Source organism: Apaloderma vittatum, unplaced genomic scaffold, assembly GCF_000703405.1.
Source record: "Apaloderma vittatum isolate BGI_N311 unplaced genomic scaffold, ASM70340v1 scaffold358, whole genome shotgun sequence".
NCBI classification, from domain to species: domain Eukaryota; kingdom Metazoa; phylum Chordata; class Aves; order Trogoniformes; family Trogonidae; genus Apaloderma; species Apaloderma vittatum.
The window spans coordinates 1-19,166 of NW_009732148.1; the positions used below are offsets into that span (position 1 = coordinate 1).

The window sequence follows — 19,166 nt, forward strand, 5'->3', positions numbered from 1 at the left end:
GGAACAGGCTGCCCAGAGATGTTGTGGAGTCAAGAAAGTATCTGGAGACTTTAAAAACCTGCCTGGATGGGTTCCTGTGTGGCCTGCCCTAGGTGATCCTGCTCTGGCAGGAAGGCTGGTGAAATACTGGAACAAATTGCTCAGAGAAGTGGTGGAGGCCCCATCCCCGGAGACATTCAAGGTCAGGCTTGGTGGGACTCTGAGCAACCTGATCTAGTTAAAGATGTCCCTGCTCACTGCACGTTGGACTAGATGACCTTTAAAGGTTCCTTCAAGCCCAACATGTTCTATGATTCTATTGAGGGCGTATCATTTTTCTCTATTCTTCCAGCTAGTTTGCTCAGGACAAAACAGCAGTTTGATCAATAACCACATGAGGCTGCTGGAAGCTAGGACTGGATCCAGCACTGAACTCCTTCTTGGGTCCTAGGCCTAGACTCCAAGGGAGAAACAAATTTAGGGGAAAGCCACACAAGAACACAAACTGCATTTGCTCCACTAGCAAACACAGAGAGTTCTAGCCTACACGGTTGTCCAAGGCAAACTGCTGAGACTCTGCTAACTAAAAATAACCCCAGGTTACCATAGCTTCAAACAGCAGGCACAGCAGTGAGAACTGGTGAATTAGCAAACACGGACAACCGTGTAGGCTAGAACTCTCTAAGGCAAACTGCTGAGACTCTGCTAACTAAAAATAACCCCAGGTTACCATAGCTTCAAACAGCAGGCACAGCAGTGAGAACTGGTGAATTTACCTTCACGTTGTTCTTTGTATCCAGGCCTTTCATGAAACTTGACAAGCTGTTGAGAAATCGATCTCCAGAACTTCCCTGCAAACAGCAAGAGACAGTTACTTCCCCACTGAGTACTCTTGTTCATGTCCTGGAGCCTAGCAGGGATGACACTATGTTTTTTACAGCTCTAACACTTTTCTTTCCATTCTGAATCCTGTATCTGCCAAGCTGAAGGTGGTACGAAGGCCAAGAAACCGCCTTTCCTTCCTGCAGTTGCAGTGGTAAGAGAGCTCAGCCTTAGACTTGCTTTTTTCTCCAGCAATAAGTATTAACCATGGTTGTAGGCAACCTTCAAAGATGTTGCAGCCCACAGGCAGTCTCAGAAGACAACGGCGGCCCAAACTCTCTTCTGAGCCAAGGCAGACCCAGTGCAGGAGCTCTCCACTGAGGTTTTGAAGGAGATCGCAACCACTTGTTACTTCTCTGACACATCCTGCCCCATCCTGCCACAAAACACTCAGAGATGTCTGTAATCTCCTCTGACTTGCAATTGGTGTTGGGCAGAACCTACATCAGTAATGTCTGTGGTGTAAGCCTCAGACAAGCAGATCTTCAAGTCTTCTACCGCTCTCAGACACCAGCCTGGGAGACCCAAGCTTAGAAGCAATGGGGAAGAGCCACTGGACACAGCTAACATACACATGCTCATTGTTTTATGGCTTTAAAGCCATCTCCCAAGTAACAGCTCTCTGACATTAGTGCATCCTGGATTTGCGGGGGACAGCAGCTCACCTGTGCTAGTTCCAAGATTTTCTTCACTTGTTTAATGGCATCTGTGACTTCATGGCTTGGTGGAAGCATGAGGGAACTGCTGGCTCCCAAGGAAAAACCACCATACCTGAAAGTACAAATAAAAAGTGATGCTAAGATCTGAATACTCACTGACTTCCAGAAAATGGCACTCCTCCGTCCCCAGATGTCTTTTCCTCCTGCACTATATCCAAGGCAAGCGTCTCCACTTACACAAAGATGGCCTTGATTTTCCTACACTGCTGCTTAGCTATGATGCCTGCTACTTAGCTAAGACGTCTCCCACTCCCCATGTTATTGCTGTCACAGTGCTGTTCCATTTAACCAATGCATCTATCCTCTGGTGCAGGCAAAGCAGGACACCTCTTTGCTTCTCTTGCTTGGAAGGATAGCAACTCCCAAGATGGAGTATCAGTAGGCTAGTCCTGCAAATCTTTTCAAGTTAAAACTACTCTCTGCATATGACAGGAATACTCTCCAGTGATGTGCTCTGCAGTTCATCCTTAAATATGCTCCCTCAATATTTGACAGTTAAGAGTAATGCAAAACGAACTGCGAAGCTGGGGTGGGTCTGTCTAGCTTAACACAGTGCTCATGAGTTAGTGGACACATGCAAGCTAGACAAAAGGCAGTAACTCACCTGAACTCATTCACCCAGATCTTATTCTTTAAGCTGCAGAGACAGAAAAGAAAGCCAATGTATAATACATGGAAAAGAGCAGAGACAGATCTATCTGTGCTGCAGGCACATGGCCAGGGAAAAAAGTGCACTGGCCTCTCACATCTGGCATATGTCCTACCACTCTTCCTCACAGTAATCCCTAGGGCTGGTGCTTAGACTTTCCCCATACTCGGCTTACAAGGCTCAGACATCCCCCCTCAAAGCTGCCACAGCATCACTAATAAGGCAGAAAAAAACGCTTGAGCCATGGATAAGGAGGGTCTGAGGAGCTGAGTGAGTCTAGCTTACTGCTGAAGAGTTTGGGTTACCCAAACTCTTGCTGCTGATCTGTGCAGCATCCCATATACAGCAAGCAGCATTTGGTGGCGTGGGAAGCAAGAGCAGAGGGTTTGTTCAACAGCTACCTTTTCCCAATGATTTGTGCGTAGGTCTTCACTAGGTAATCGGATATATTGCGGCCTGTCAGATTCTGGAGGATGTCAGCAGTGTCTTGCTCACGCTGCCATTATTAGGGAAGATACAGAGAAACAGAGACGCTGAGTCAAACAAGCTGCGTGCAGTGCTGCATGCAAAAATCACACCCTGTCACTCTGCTCTCCAGGCACATATCTCATTGCAGCACCACCAAGCTCCCTCCTACCTGTGGGGGTGGCAGGCCGCCTGCACCAGGAGGACACACAGGTAACATCTTCTTGATCTTCTCACTGCTGCACTCACAAGATGGAGAAGGGTTCTCCATGCTCCAGTTGCCTTTCAGAAAGATGTCCAGGACCGAGTCTGGCACTGAAGTAGTGGTCCATTCCCTCTGTCCCACAGTGCAAGGAGTGTTTCTGTGTCAGGAAAACAGCAAGGCAAATACTTCTTAAGAAAACTGTAATGGCCTTTGTTTACAAGCCATTTAAATTACCGACACCACAGTCTCAAAAGAGGCAGGCCATTTTTCAAAGGAGCCTGGCCTCACTGAGACAAACAACTCAGAGCAACAGACCATGCTCTGCAGGCTCTAACAGATCCCAGTGCCAAAGAAAATGAAGTTGGCCAACACTGACTAGTGCCAGACACTCCCTTCTCATTTGCTCCACAGCACATAAGTGCTTTATGTCACTCAGTCCCAGCACACACAGCATCTGGAGTTCAAGCAACATGTGGACAATGTTTAGTCCTATGGTTTAGTTTTAAGCAGTCCTGTGAGAAGCAGAGAGTTGGACTGGATGATCTTTACAGGTCTCTTTCAACTCAAGATATTCTGTGATTCCTAGGATCACGGCAGACATTGTCTTGGATGACATTTCTGCCTTTTGGGCACCAGAATACTGCTCTTTCCCAGGGCAGCGTCATTGGGCTCCTTCCCATGCCCCACGGGTGGAATACCCTAGCTCCTGCATCTGTTTTGCAGGATACGAGCTTACTTTCCACCACTAGCCAGCACAGAGGACCACTCTTCCCCCTCCCCATCACCCTGTGAATGAGACCTGCAGTTCTTCCACTCTGTACCCCCCTTCCACACTCACAGCCTGGATCTTCAGTGATCCATCTGAGGCTATGCAGCAAGTCAGTGGCAGAGCTAAGAAACACCACCAATGTTGTCTGGATCTCCACTCTTCCTGCTGGTGTTTGTGGAGGTGCTAACCTAGGCTTCTAGTGCAGTTGGAACACAGGATTGTGGAACAGGAATAGCTACAGTCAACAACACACAAACACATGACCCAGTCCTTTTCCATGCTGAGGACTGAACAGTAACAAGGGAAAGACCACTGTCTCCACCCCTGTCAGTAACGACCTGCACTGAAACCTCACTCCTTACCAGAGGGTTCTAACTTTCTAAAAGGTTCTGAGCAGAAAAGGTGAATATAATTGCAACTCTTTTGGCTTACATCCTGCTCTGGACATGCATGACTATCATTCCTTAAAGCCAGATAAATCTACTGGGTGACCAGAAGCCAGGGCTGGGCTTCCTCTTCCCAGCCCAGAGTTCTACTTACGGGATGGAGTGTCCCTGCATACAGCGTGTCCCAAAACCAGGCTTATTGAGAAGGGCATCCAAAAGCTTCTGAGTGCCTGTATCTTCTGGAGCATCATTGCTATGGGTACAGCAAAGAAACAATGTCAGGTCAGTGGGATAGCAGACACAGCAAGAGCAGCAGCAGAGCAAGGCTGAGAGCACAGTGAAAGATGAGGAAATGGATATGGGTGGAGATTTGCCTTTGAAGAATGCTTGGCCTAGGATCACACAAACACTCCTGGTCTTTGTGCACAGTATTATTAGAGTCATAGCACCACTCAGATGAATAAGGCTTTGACAGTAGTTATTTGACATTTAAAGGTCAAAACAGAAAACACCAGGAGTCTATTAAAGTGTGCTTCTGAGTTAAGCATAGAAAGTAAATTTAAAGCAACTTGGTAAGTAACTCAGTAATTCATGTTTGCAGACTTGGAGGCTTTAGTGCCATTTCTAGGCCACAAGAAACATACCTAATAAAAGTGTACTGCTCATCATACATCCAGGGCTGCAATTCCAGGCTGGGGTACTTCCCAAAGGGAGGAACAATCAGGCTGAACATGAGAGCAATACACACAAAGACAGCTGGCAACACAATCTGAAATTGCAAGGAAACAAAAAGTCTTTTTTAAAGTGAATGTTTCCAGAGGCAGCAGGAGCGACAAGTGAGTCAATGGATCAAAACTTTTTCAGCGTTTCCTATGAAGGTCTTTGCTATTTACACCAAAGCATTCCTAGACACCAATATATGACCCACCCTGGCATTCAGTCAGGGTGCTCACTCGGGACACAAAGGATTCAACCTGCAAATGCTGCCTCTTAAGGCCAAATGTGGATTTGGACCTCACTGGCACTCTTGCTGTGCAAGAATACTATAATCACTTGGATACCATGTAACTCCTTCCACTTGCACAGGCCCCCATTTTACTCAGATGGGCAGTGAAGACCAGTTTTGTTTATCTGTACTCCCCTTGAGATTTTCTGCCCACCTTCAGCTCTGAATACAATGCATAGCCCTAGAGCTGTCCCTGCAGAGGGACCCTGCACACGTTGGGTGCTCTCACCTGAGCAAAGAAGCCCTTCCGGCTCCTCTTGGCAATGAGCAGCCTCTTCCACAACAGAGCCATGAACTGCTGCTGGGTGAGCTTCCAGCCCTTCATCTGGTAGGAGCCTTTCCCATCTATGCCACTGAGAAGGTCTGTCTCTCTGGATTCTGCTAGCAAGAAGAAATGACCCTCATTCAAAAGCTCACAGAGATGTTCTCTGGGCACTTCTGTGCTGAAGACACAGGGTGACAGCTGGAAAGGCTTTTTGAGCTCATTCAGGGGGAAAAAAAAAAAAGCATTTAGCAGCAAAAGCAACAGTAATTCACACGAGTGCATTTTCACCCTTATCCCTCTAAACCTTGATGGGAGGATTGAGCAGGTTGTGAATACTGCACTGTTCACTATTCCTAAAGGCAAATAAGCCAACTCGCCTTTGACAGTGTCAGTCTTATGGTCTGCAGTATTTGTAATATGAGGGAGTGTCCACGAGAAAACACACCTGAGCCCCAGAAATACCTGGATCTATGTCTGAATCATTAGGATCATATGCATCATCTTCTGTAAAAGGACGAAGACAGCTCTGTCTGTCCCCAAACACACGTCTGTTTCTTCTGGCTGGCAATGTCCCATCTGAAAATAATACAATTATGATTAGCTGAACTGTTTTAGTAAATCTTCAGGTAGACCCCATAAAACTAAAGCAATGCCATTTTCATTTTATGTGTCTTCCATTTTCAAACTGAGGAGCTGATCTAGAGTGATTCCAGTGCAAATAAAGTAAAACCAAGACTGTAATTTGTGCAAGTGTCACATGTTTCACGCATCATTTTTTTCGTGGGCTGTCCTAGAATCTTACTCCAGTGCACTGGACACTTTTTTTTTTTTTTAGCCATAGAATCATAAATGTACTGGGCTAGAAGGGACCTTTAAAGGTCATTTAGTCCAACCCCCCTGCAGGGACATCTTTAACTAGATCAGGTTGCTCAGCACCATCAAAACAGCACACTGCTCTCACTGTAAGAAAACTCTTATTTAATATGCATGTGACTTCAGGTGAAATTTGCTAGCACTAGTTTATCAGGAAATGCTGGCATGAGCACTTAGTGCAGTGAGCTGCTTTCAGAAACAGAAAATTATTTGCTTCCTACTGTGGTCTGACCCTGCCAAGAGTTTTTCCTATTCCTCAGAGTAGGCAAAGTCACTCGAGCAATGCACAATACACTCAAACTCTAGAAGCACTGCTTTATTATTACATAATAAACATGCTACCACTGAGTCAATACAAGTCAACAGCATATAAAAGCATGCATTAGGTATATGAAGAATAGCTATTCAAATAATTCATTAAAAATACTAGCACAGTAGAGTTACAGTTCAGTCTGAAACAAGACCTGTCACACTTTAGCATGTGTCACCATATAGCTGGACATGCTGCCATACACAAAGGTCACCCACCTGCTCAAGGCTGGTGAGACAAGAACACTCCTCATCCAAGATAAACACAGACTTTTTATTTCCCTAGGAGCCCATCCCCACACTGAGATTTCACTCCTGAAATACCTAGGCTTGGTCAGCGTTGTGTTTAAACAGCACAAAAGGGTACCTTCCTCTGAAGTCCCCTTCAGCACTGTAGCAGACAACTACACCCACCTGAGGTTTCTGCATCCACACCACTATCATCAGCCACTTTCAGGAAGATCTGAAAGCAACAAGCGGTAGCAAAAATTAGAAGAGAAACAATATTGTAGGAACGGCTCCAGGAGGTGCCATGAGAGAGCACAAGACTGACAGATGCAGCACAAAAACAGAGAATACAAATTTTATCCCCTGCGTAATGGGGCCGTGAACTTGGAGGCTTCTCTCCAGCTTCCAGGAGCCAGACTGAAACCACACACCAGCCACTCTCCTTTCCAACATCAGTTCTCAGTGCACCTCAAACACAAACTCCTTCCCATGTCTCAGATAAAGACCTGGTTACTAAATGCGGGGAATCACATCTTCCTCCTAGTCTTATAGCGCTCACATTCATGCTTATAGTTCAATAAACACTCTTGCAGAGCCACTCCCAAGGACTCTCTCTACTAAGGTAGAATAAAGAAGCTGTCTTCAAATTGCAGATGGCAGCCAAGGCCTCCTCAGCTGTGGGAGGATCTGGAAGGTAACCTCAATAAGTGACAACACTACTGTTCCAATTGACCTTACAATTATGTAATTTATTTTAAAAAATAAAATAGATATTACACAAAACCAAGGGATAAAGTGCAGGATGCTTCCATGATAAAAGACAAGGACACTTGTCAGTTGAAACACAGCCACAAACTCTAAAAATACCCCTGATCAAAGTGCACATCTAAGTGGTTTCAGTAAAGTATCGAGTCCTGTCCTGAAATGTTATGTTTTCAGTTAAGTGTAGCACAAAGCACCCCTAATATAACTGAAAGGTGTTTATGCAGTCATTCAAAGTCAAATTGGAGGCCAATGTTCACATGACATCTCGGAGAAGTGCAAATGAGTACAAAGGACCTGATTATGCCTGGCTGTACGCTTCAATTTTTAAGGCACATGCCTATGAGCACACACTTAGAACAGCGCAAAAGACAATCCATGTGAGAGAAATACAAAACTGTCTGTTCCACAATAAACATTTACGGGAAGAGACAAGACTCAATCTTTTTCTTATTTTTGCCATGGTTCATCTTGCCTAGTTTAAGTCAAAAAAGAATCTTCAGCTCACTCACCTCCTCCAGGGTGGTTTCAGAGATGCCATAGCTGGAGATACCAAGATCAGAGAGTCGGTCATCAATTTCATGGAACAGCTCCACAAAAGCTCCCTCTTTAGCAGCCTTGTATGGCAAGACATAGGTTAATTCATGGCCAATGTCCTCCACCAGCCTGGCCTCAGGAACATGTTTTGTAATGAGATTTGAAATTGCAGAGACATCTACAAGAACCAAAAGGAAAAGGTGATGTTCATCTTGTCACTGCTCATTATGTGGAAATAAGAGAGCTTAGTCTGAAACACCTTGCTGGAAAGAAAGGAGGGAGAACAGAGCATCTCTGGAAAGAAGCTCATTTCCACATAAATAAAAAAAAGAAACCAGACTTTAACACAAGCTGAGATGAAAGCTTAGATCTAAGCCTGGCTATTATTTTTATTCGCAGAATTTGAGAGCGCTTTCACATGCTACTGGCAGCCCTGAAAGTCACTGATGTACAGTTCACTAGCACACATTACATATTGCTAGCAGGCCTAGCATCTACATAATCTTTGGTTATTTAATCTCAGGACAGCTTGAACCCAAAATGGCTCAACTAAAGAAAAATGCTCCAATATTTATGGATCTAAATGTACTATCTCTGTGATATTAATAATTGTCCCAAGACTGCAGCTATTCAGGGGCATAAGGTTAAGGCAGTTGTCCAAAGTCAAAGATAGAGCAATATCAGCATTGGGACTGAACCTCACATTATTTTCCAAGCCTCACCTATTGTCAGTGTGTCACTTTCATGGTCACTGCCAAGGCCAGCATCAGAGCTGCTCTGGGAGACACTGTCATCCTGGTCACAAAAGAGAAGACAACCATTGTTTCCTGCTGTTTAATTGGAAAGAAGCCCACCAGATGCTACACTCTAGGAAACTTCAAGCAGATTCTGCAACACGCTGGATACTCCACAGAAGAGTCAGAGAGTAATAATGACATACCACTGCAAAGGACTGAAATACAAGTAACAGGTCACTGTCATAAAAGTGAGCGTTACAGAAGTGTGCACTTCATCTGTTCTGTATCTCTTGCATCCGCTTTGGACCACTGGCATTGAAAGAAACTATATTGGAGATGTACATCTCATGCAACAGCTTAAACTAGATGTGATCTGGCACAGTACCTATAAAATCAAGCAACATTTCCTTTAAAGAACAAAGGATTTCTCTTTGAGACATTCTGCCATATAAAATCTTAGCTGCTGCTTCACATAAGCCTAAGCTTTCATGAATGAAGAATGAGGATGAGCTGGAAGGGTCCACCGTACCTTTTTCAGATAGGACACTGTGCTACTGCTGTTTCGGCAGGAACTCAGAGAGGAATCCACGTCCTTCTTGACAAGGGTCAAATAATAGCCTGTTCCCAGCTGGTTCTTCAGGAAGAGTGAAGAGCCAACACAGCAGAGCTTGCCATGAGAAATTATGGCAATCCGGTCTCCTAGAATGTCTGCTTCATCCATGTGGTGTGTGGAAAGAATGATAGTGCGACCTGGAAGGAAGCAAGGGAGGATGCTGCTGGTAAGTCAACCACACACATGCTCCCAAACCAAAGCCACAATCATCTGGATCTGGCCATGAAATTGGATGGGAGGTTGATGACACAATTCCAGGCTCCTTCAAATGAGGCTAGCTAGCACCATGGAAAAGGTTCACAATTGCTATCAGTTTTATTCTCCACATGCCCTTCCCATGCTCAAAGGCAGGTTCATTTCATTTCAGCAAGGCTGGACACACAGGGCAGCAAAGGCCACTGCTGCACACTAAGGGTGAATTTCTGACTTTAATTGCCCAGTGAGGAACTTGGTTCACAAGCTCTGACACAAATAGGATGAGAAAGGAGGACAGATGAGCGAGCAGAATATCCTTGTCAGCCTGCACGCTCTTTGTTCCTACCTCAGTGCAGGCAACAATGTATTTGCAAAGACATGTTGCTATTTTAAGAACAGTCATGAATCATACTGATTTTCTTTTGCCTTCCATGACACATTCATTAAGGGTAGAGAAAAAGACTACAATACCTTGCCGGTACTTCAAAAGCAATTCCCATATCCCTCTGCGAGAATAAGGGTCCACCCCAGCTGTAGGTTCATCCAGAATGACAACTTTGGAGCCACCAACAAAGGCTAAGGCAACTGAGAGTTTCCTCTGCATGCCACCTGACAAGTACAACAAGAAAGAGGTGTTAAGGCTGATGCAGAGATGAGAACAGCAGTAGCTGCAGCACAGTGGATCATGAGGTCTCAAAGAAAACAGAGCTGCACACTGAGAAGACCAAGCACTGCTACTGTTTTGGGCCTTCAGGGTCCTATCATCTTCAGACAAAGGATAATCCATCTGGATGGTCCTCCGTTAGTGGACTCCAACTCTCCTCCTGCTGCCAGAAATCACACCTTGCAAGCCCTTCCCTACATGAATTGTACTATCCCAACACTGGCAGTAACAAGTTGCTAGCTTGGAGGCCTAACCACATTTGAGTATCTGGAGCACAGGTCTCCAGAGCTTGAGCTGCAGAAATAGGTCCCCAAGAGATATTCCTCCTGTGGAACAGTGCCAGAGGCAGCAGCAAGGCATTCTATTATACTATTCAGTGCTAAAGCCAACCTATGACCACCCGCTTTCCCTTCTCATGGTTAAAAGCACAGTCTGTGTTGACAGTTGAGTCAGAGACAAAGGAGTTTTGGTCCTTCAGCTACCTGGTACTGACTTACACAAGAACGCCACTGCTCCTGAACAAAGGGGAAGGGCACTCCAGTACACCAATTGAAGAAGCAGAAGTCAGCATTAGAAATGCACATACAGTTCACAAACAGCAAGGGACTTAGAGATAATGGTCTGAGACGCTCTCCACTAAACGCATAGAATCCAAACACGTTAGTAAGCATTTGGAGAACATGTATCACATGTAGCTAGACAATGTCATGAGGGAAACAGGTACAAAACACTCGGAGAAAGCGAGTGACTTGTTGGGGGTTGGACTAGATGATCTTTCGAGGTCCCTTCCAACCCCTAACATTCTGTGGCTCTGTGTTATGCCCATTAGATAGCATAAGCTAGTGTAACACTGTTAAGTTTCCTAAGACATGCAGTTTAGGTATTTAATGAATAACTCATTTCCTTAAGTGCTTAACTGTGTAGTAGTCTATATTTAATTGGAGGATCTAATCAAAGTCCATGATGCAGCCTCTGTGAAACCCAACAGAGTTTTTCTGGAGCTGAGGAAGCAGTTGAGAAATAAAAGTAGCTGTACCTACCAGAGAGTTTGTTTGTCCTAGCTTTCAGTTTGTGTGGCAAACCCACATCCATTGCCATCTGTTCCATCTCCTCTTTCACCTTCTTTTCTGGCAGCCCTTTGAGTCGAGCGTAGAACCAGATGTGCTCCTCCACAGTCAGCCTAGAGAAGAGGAGTAGGCTCAGGGCACAGTTGAGAGCACCATGCTGGGGCTGATCCTTAGCATTAGCATTAAAACAGGCACATCTGCTTGCTCAGGAAAACATCTTTTAATGATGAGGTTTCAGGAAGGAGCTACAGACTGGGTGTCCTCAATCCGGGCCCGATTTCAGGGTGTGGCTACTCAACACGAATGTAAATTATTCTCCTTAAGTGCGCTTGACAGAGTACCCCAAACATCCAAAATCACTAAGCATTGGCCTATTTAACTTAATGGAGTAGATTTCTTTAAAGAGACATGAAAGATGCAAGTGTAGACTCTTGCTGACAATTCACAGGCATGTACAAACGTGCTAATAAACAGAATGTCCTTGTACCAATCTCACACCACCCTGCTGTCTCACACCGTGCACACAGATAAATACAGGACTGTTCTAGCTAAAAGCACGCTATCTTCTAAACAACCCAAACACCTGCTGGATAACACCGGCCCTGCATTTCACAGATGGTACTCACAAGTCAAACAGCACATTGTGTTGTGGACAGACACCCAGGTTCTGTCTGATGGTGCTGAGCTCAGAGCGGATATCTTTGCCCAGGATGAAAGCTGTACCAGAGGTTGGGGGGAACAAACCAGTCAAGATGGACCTGAAGGACAAACACAACAGATAAGCAGGTTCCACTACAATGAAAAGGTTGCGACATGTGCCAGGATGGATGAACAAAGCATGGGTGGAAGCCCTGGGGAACTCCTGCATCACCAAGGTAGTCTTGAGAAACATCTCACTAATGGATTTTAAAAAAAGTTAGCTTTAATGGTTCTAACAGTGATCAAAGCACACTCACATGACTCTGCTTGAAGGAAGTATTTTTTTTCCTCTACAAGCTTCTCATACTTTCAGTCCCAATTTGTTTCTTACATTGGTGAATCAGAATCACAAATGGCATTACTAAGAAGTGCTGCCAGAAGATTAATTCTGCATAGCAGGTAGTTCAACCTAAACTATCTCCACTCTCAGTCCCCTTTATCTGTGCATCTTCTGAGGCAGCTGCACAACTAGGATAAGCCAGCAGAGCTCCACTGAAATAACTGGAGCACCCTAGTCTGCACAAGCTTGTACCTGCAGTTGTACAGCTACCTCCACTGTAATGACAGGAACCACAGTATCCAGAGTTGATTCCCCCACTGTCTTAAAGCATTAATTTATTCTTACATGGTAGTAGTTTTTCCTGCTCCATTATGTCCCAGAAACGAGGTAATTTGTCCTTCATAGAAATTCAGTGTGAGACCATCTACAGCAACTTTCTTGCCATCGCGATAGACCTTGACCAGGTTCTGGATAGAAACACCAAGGCTCAGATGCATAGGTTCTTCTTCCTTGCAGACTAGAAAAAAAAAAAGAGAACAACGTAGAGAGAGTTATGATTGTAACAGAAACTGTGGAAGTTCCCCTATATCTATAGACTTCCAAGCAGAAATGAACCATATGAAGAACTGAACACATTTCTTTCTCAGAGATAGCAACCTTCCACAGAAGTTGTCCTTTAGCTCTTTTCTCTCCACTGGTCTAATCTGAGAGTCACAGATCTCACTAGGGTCAGCAAAACTGGAATTCTTAACTCCATGAGGCTGGAGTACCCACACTTGCACTCAAGCAGGTGAAGTACCTTAGGTTTATGTGGATACACCCACCTGATCAATAGATCCAAACAGTGATAATAAAGGGATGACCAATTTCTCCTTAGCCATGCCAGTCCTACTGTCCTTGGACTCTCTTTTCAAAAAGGCACCCCGTAACACTTCACTGCAGAAAGGTTTTCTGTCCAGCACTTACCTTCCGAAGGCCCCTTCTGGTCAGGATGAGGGTGCTCCCTGTCCTGTGGCTCCTCGCCAAACCAATAGGACTTTGTGAAAGGAAAGTACCATGGCCTGGGAATTCCATACTGGCCTGAAGACAAAAGCATGACGTCAACTTGACTGCATCTGACCCTTTTTTTGTATTAGCTTTCAGGACAAGAAGGGAAGTACTCCACCCCTCGTAAGCTTCTATGCTAAGCAGGACTGAGAGATCTTTCTTGTTGAAGACAGTGCCAAACTTTGAGGGTAAGAAAAATCTATTTTCACAAACTTCATTTAAAGGTTAAAAGCCCTGTGCTGGAAGGCGTTAAGCAGGTACATATGGTGCTGATACTCTCAACTCTTCCTCTGCAGGAGGTTCTGTGGACTCAGCAGTTCGGAGAAGGGAACAGCTAAAGTGCAGCAAAGCTTCTGGCACTAGCTCAGCCATTGCCACAATGGGGCACAGCCTTTGTGCTAGGCAACAGTCATTGCCATTAGAGCAATAATCGTACTGTGATGCTGGTCTGTGTTTTGCCTCCATGACCTTTGCGCAGCTCTGCTTAGAAATGGGCCCAATTCGCACCTTGGCAAATGATTAGCGTGAAGGGATCCACCTTCAGAAGTAGACCTCACCTGGGAAGACAGACTCAATGTACCACGTCATGACCCCATACAGGAAGGTGTCAAACAACATCATGACAGCAGATGTGGTGATGCTAAAGCCATCTTCTTCCAATGGGCTCTCAAAGAAGTTATCCCACTGAACACCAACTCCTTGCTCCTCAAACAGTGCAAAGTACTCACAACCAAAGCCAAAGGCTACTGGAGACAGGAGGCTCTGTGAATGGGAGGCACGAACATGCATTCAGTTTCTTGCAACTACTCTCTAAGTGAGCAGCTCAGCTGAGCTAGCTTTGCACAAGGCTAAGGAATATGGTCCAGAACCCTTACAGGAAAAGTCAAAGATCTAAGGACCACGACGATATTTGCAGAGAGGGAGAGGCAGACACAGTCTTGATCCCAAGCAAGCAAGCAAGCCCTGGAGTCTCTGCTGGACAACCACTCAGAATTGTGTTTCCCTATTTTCCTTCCCATGTTCCCTGGACTTTCATGCAAGGGAACAGACCATTAACAACCACCCTCTCCAGACAGGTAAGAAGTGCTGCGCAGAGGAAGGGCAGATAGTTCTTTCAGCCTGCATCTCTAGTGGCACAGTACCACAGCGTACAGAGATCAAGGCAGCTTAGTCCAGCTGAATTACTTCTACTACCAAGGCCAACAAAACTCTCTCAGCAGCTCCTAGCAGATTATAGTCAAATTCTTCAACAAGCCCAGCCCAGCTAGCCTCCTATACTGGAAAACTACCCTCCCATTGTCACCTCCCCACCTTTTTACCAGTGTCCAGCTACAGAGCTGCTGAGTGTTATGCTGGCAGAGGGTCAGTACCCGAGATGGTTTCTTCAAGACTCACCGCAAAGATCTTGAGTGAGAAGCTGATGTAGTCCTGCCAGGCAACACACAGCACATAAGGCAGGTACAGCGTGAAATAGACAATACCCCCACAGGCAGCTGCCAAGTTGGCTCTGGAGAACACAGTGCTGATGAGGAAGCACTGGAGGATGGTCACAACACCAAAGATCGAGAGGAAAACAAATACCACGCTAGGGTCGCTGTAAGGCAGTAGATTTCCCATCTGGCAGGAGAACAAACAGATGCATCAGGCTTTGAAAGGTCTCTGCAAGGTGACTCTGGTACAAGGAGGTCTGTTCAGGGGAGGCTAGGCTTGCTGCAATTTGTACAACAGCCTTCCCAGAAGTGGGCGAGTACCAGAGGTATGTTTTCAAGAGCACTGAATCTACTGCAGCCCCTTCTGCTGTTTTCAGCCACTCAGCCCTCCTTTTTACCAAAACCTTGTTCCCCAAAAGTTGCTGGCCAACCCACATTTGCTAACTCCTCCCCAATGCACCAGTGCAGACCGCTGCTTAGCAAGCTCTCAAGGCTCTATATTCTACTGCCACAGACCAAGCTTGTCAACTCACCTTAAGGATCAGCACCAGCAGGCCTGCGCTCATCAGGAGAGGAATGAGGCTGCTAATGAACCAGCTTAGCCACAGGATGCCGTTGTCAAGTCCCATAATCCTCATCGTCTCCTTCAGCCGGGCCTCCTTCTCATATACAATGCCCTTAATTATCACAGCCACTGAGTAGATCCAGGCTAGAGTCATGAAGAGAGGCATGGAGCGGCTCATGACACGCAGAAATCTGAGCAAAGGAAGGAAAAGGGCCAGGAGAACAGAGTGAGAAACCTCACTGTAACTTCAGGTACCACTCAAGGGCTGGCAGAGTACGGCGACAGCCAAGGCTTCACTGCACAAAGCAGCTAATGTGCAGGACTCAACACAAGATCTGTGTCCCAGCATGAGGTGAGATTGATGGGTCTAGAGCGCATCACCAGCCTGAGGTGGGAGCTGGTGCTGTAACTGTTGCTCAGCAGAAGACCTGAGTGCAAACACCTTTCTTTCCTGGGGATTGCTCTCAGCTGCCCGCTTTCCACTCTCCTGTGACTAGGTCTCTGCTCTTTTTCCCAGTGCTATTTTTGTCTGTATCACATTTAGCAATATGGTCACATCTCAGGAATATACTCTGTATGTGATAGTCCTGGGAAGGACTCTGCAAGTTATCACATATTCCAAACCCTTCATTCAGGTGCCCTAGTTCCAGGGATTAGGAACACTAAGGAGATTGCTGCCCTGCTGATATGTAGGGACATAAACCATGCCTTGAGCAGTGACAAAAGCCCATACCTCCCAAACCACAATCCTCCTGGCAGCTTTCAAAGCAGCCTGTGTACATACATGTCATCCACATAACATGGGTAGGGCATCTGCTGCACATAAACTCCCGTCTTCTTCTCCGTGCCTGTCTGTACCCTGATGATTGCCTGTTCCACCACATCCTGCAGGTAGGCAAAGCCTCCCCAAACATAGCGCATGTCCTCAAAGGGGTCAGCACGGGGACCAGGATCCCAGTACCTGCACCGAAAGAACACGACTCTTCCATTAGAAATCCTCATCACCACATCACCCCTAAGAAATGGTTCATAAGGCAAGAGGTCAGGACTCACCCGTCCTTGATCTTGTTGGTCCTTTCCACATTATCAATGTCCATGCGTATCTTGTATTTCACGTGTTGAGGGAGCTCTACGCTGTTAGGAGCTATTTCAGTGAAGACTATGCCAGCCCAGAACCTCCTTTCGTCCATAAGCTCCAATGACTTGTTTATAAGTTGGACTTCTGTGGCCACAGGCTCCAGTTTGTCCAAGTTCACACACTAGATGGGGACAGATTTGGAAGTGTTTTGGGATAAGTTACCAAATCAGAATGTACTTTGTTCACATTTGGGAGGAAGGAAAGCTCTGCAATGATAAAGCCATGCCCAAGAAAAAGCCTCAGTGCTGGACTACTTTCCAATGGCTCATGGCAGCCTCAAGTTGCTAGAGACAGCATTTCTAACTGCTTGATGCACCACCTGTCAGTCAAACATATATCCCTAAGAAACACCCCAAGCAAAGGTGCTTTCTGGACAAGAGGTTAGGTAGCACTGCAGTACTCGCTACAGGATCCCATCCAATCATCAGCTTCCATGGATAGTCTTATTGTCTTTGTTTCCAGTAAACTCGGTCTAATTCAAAGCCTCTAGAAATCAGTGGAGAGACCCAAAGGCTTTGGACCAGGCCCCTAACATCTGTATTTAGGCATCTGAATAAATGATAGCTTCTAACATGCTGTGCACTTAGCCCTACTAAAGTCTGGTCGTTTTACAGAAAATGGACTGAAAAACATCTATCTTCCCTTTCCAGGAATACCCCACCATGTGAGTGGAGACCAAATTGCTGCCCTCCACAGGTCCTTGCCCACACTACCAGGATCTCACCTCCATGAAGCGGGAGATGGTCTGGATAGCCCGGTCTGTCTCGTTGAAGGCATCCACCCAGGTATACACTGAGTCACCTGCTGTTTCAAAGTCCTCTGGATGCTTTGACAGGAAACGGGCAACATCCTCCACTGTCCAGTTGGAAGCTGGCAAGTGCAGGTCCCAGAGAGCTTTGCCTTTCAGCAGTGTCTGTCATTTTCAAATGAGACATAGTTGTTGAGAATTAACGTTAGATCTCATCTCTCATCGAAAACAAGTACCACCAGGGAAAACACCTTTGAGAAAGGTGCAGGGAGAGGCCCTCTGCCACACCGAGAAGCTCAGCGTGGTGGGGTTGTTACTCTTACCCTCCCGCTCAAAACGGCGCACCTCTCTCGGTATAGCTACACCATCAGGCAGTGGTGTTTTGCAGGGTGGCTGGCTGCCTCAGTGTCCAGGCACCCCTCTCCCAGGGAGAGGGCAGCAGAGAGCCACGCACAGCCCCGCACCCACGCAAACTGTTTTGCACCAGCAAAACCGGGAAGAGGCAGATGGGTGTTCAGGAGAAAGGCATTCGGCTGATAGTGGTTGCCAAGCTCTGCTCACCTCTGCTGAACAAACATCTGCTCCCGGCTGGGATGGGGAGGGGCTGTGGCACGGCTGGAGGCTGAAGTGGAGGTGCTGAGCAGGAATACCAGCACCAGAAGTTAGGTGGCTTTTCTTACGTATTTTGCCATTGTGCCATTAGGGCTCACTGAAGCAACCCTGTACAACCTCTCTGGTATCTTATCTGGGAAAACGCTTTTTTCACCGGGTTTAACTGGTGTTTTTCTGAGGATGGGCTACTGCCCCACTACGTGTATGTGCAATGCCCCCAACAAGTACCTGTGTACAGGTACAGGAAAGCTAGAGAGGGACTGTTCACACGTAGTGATAGGATGAGGGGCAATGGCTTTAAGGAAGAGCAAGGTAGATTCAGATTAGGCATTAGGAAGAAGTTATTTACTACTGCAACAGGTTGCCCTGGAGGCTCCATCCCTGGAGACATTCAAGGTCAGGCTTGGGGGGGCTCTGAAAAACCTGTTCTAGGGGGGTTGGACCAGATGACCTTTAAAGCTCCCTTCCAGCCCAACACATTCTATGATTATACAAAGTCCATTCCAGGTAGAAGTACCTGGCATTGAAGCAGAAACCAGTTCTCTGGGCAGACAATATATGGACAATCAGGATGGGAGCATTAATTGTAAAGGACACACTAAAACAGAAGGGGGAGGGGGGGGAAAGCCTGCCAACAAGAACAACCTGTAAAAATCCTAACCAATAAAAACAGGAAATGAATTTTCTGCCAGAACAAAGAATGAAGCAGAAGGGTGGGGAGCTTCCCCATGCTCTGCTATTACTAGCAAATCAGAAAGTAATAGGTCACACAGTAACAAAAACACTGTCACAAACTGGGAAAACAGAACAGGCCAAGCTAGCAAGGGAGAATGTTTGTAAGGAAAATCCAAGCACATAGGGATTGGCTGTTCTGTGCTCTCCACATTTGGCGTCCTCAGGTTGGCTTGTGTCACCATCCTCAGCAAGAACAGCACCACGGCCTGCAGGGAAGGGGCTCAGCCTCATCACATTCAGTGGCAACATTCAAGCTCCTTAACTCCAGGGGCACACGTTGTCCTCCCTGACTTTAGCAGTCTTATTAGCATCGAGTTGGAAGCACCAGAGATAGGCAAACAAAGCACTGTCCTTCAGCAGGTAGTATGTCGAACAGGTTGCACAACTGAAAAAGCTGGTAGGTGATGACTGCTCACCCAGCAGCAGTGACTAACAAACAGCAAAGGACCGACCTCCCCCTTGAAAGTAGCCACAAACGGCTCCTTCATGTACAACTGATCTGTGCTTCACCTCTAAACTGCATGGGATCCAGAGCTTCCCAGGCAATGACAGTGAAGTACTCCGGCCTGTGTGAACTGCAACAGGCAACCGCAAACGAACCC

General features: G+C 46.2%; 1 protein-coding gene across 1 annotated transcript in view; it reads right to left on the reverse strand.

The window, feature by feature from the left end:
• Positions 1–716: 716 nt before the first annotated feature.
• Positions 717–19,166, reverse strand: part of ABCA1 (ATP-binding cassette, sub-family A (ABC1), member 1) — a 67,548-nt gene continuing 49,098 nt past the window's right edge. The window contains exons 11-34 of the mRNA XM_009875393.1: positions 17,194–17,382; positions 16,385–16,590; positions 16,116–16,292; positions 15,300–15,522; positions 14,732–14,953; positions 13,894–14,098; positions 13,256–13,369; positions 12,635–12,806; positions 11,937–12,068; positions 11,284–11,423; positions 10,051–10,188; positions 9,301–9,521; positions 8,757–8,829; positions 8,010–8,212; positions 6,922–6,970; positions 5,788–5,901; positions 5,290–5,438; positions 4,699–4,823; positions 4,209–4,307; positions 2,867–3,056; positions 2,631–2,725; positions 2,185–2,217; positions 1,527–1,632; positions 717–830 (exon numbers count right to left, since the gene is read on the reverse strand). Of these exons, the coding sequence (XP_009873695.1) occupies positions 717–830; positions 1,527–1,632; positions 2,185–2,217; positions 2,631–2,725; positions 2,867–3,056; positions 4,209–4,307; positions 4,699–4,823; positions 5,290–5,438; positions 5,788–5,901; positions 6,922–6,970; positions 8,010–8,212; positions 8,757–8,829; positions 9,301–9,521; positions 10,051–10,188; positions 11,284–11,423; positions 11,937–12,068; positions 12,635–12,806; positions 13,256–13,369; positions 13,894–14,098; positions 14,732–14,953; positions 15,300–15,522; positions 16,116–16,292; positions 16,385–16,590; positions 17,194–17,382 (3,489 nt within the window). The remainder of the gene's footprint in view (positions 831–1,526; positions 1,633–2,184; positions 2,218–2,630; positions 2,726–2,866; positions 3,057–4,208; positions 4,308–4,698; positions 4,824–5,289; positions 5,439–5,787; positions 5,902–6,921; positions 6,971–8,009; positions 8,213–8,756; positions 8,830–9,300; positions 9,522–10,050; positions 10,189–11,283; positions 11,424–11,936; positions 12,069–12,634; positions 12,807–13,255; positions 13,370–13,893; positions 14,099–14,731; positions 14,954–15,299; positions 15,523–16,115; positions 16,293–16,384; positions 16,591–17,193; positions 17,383–19,166) is intronic.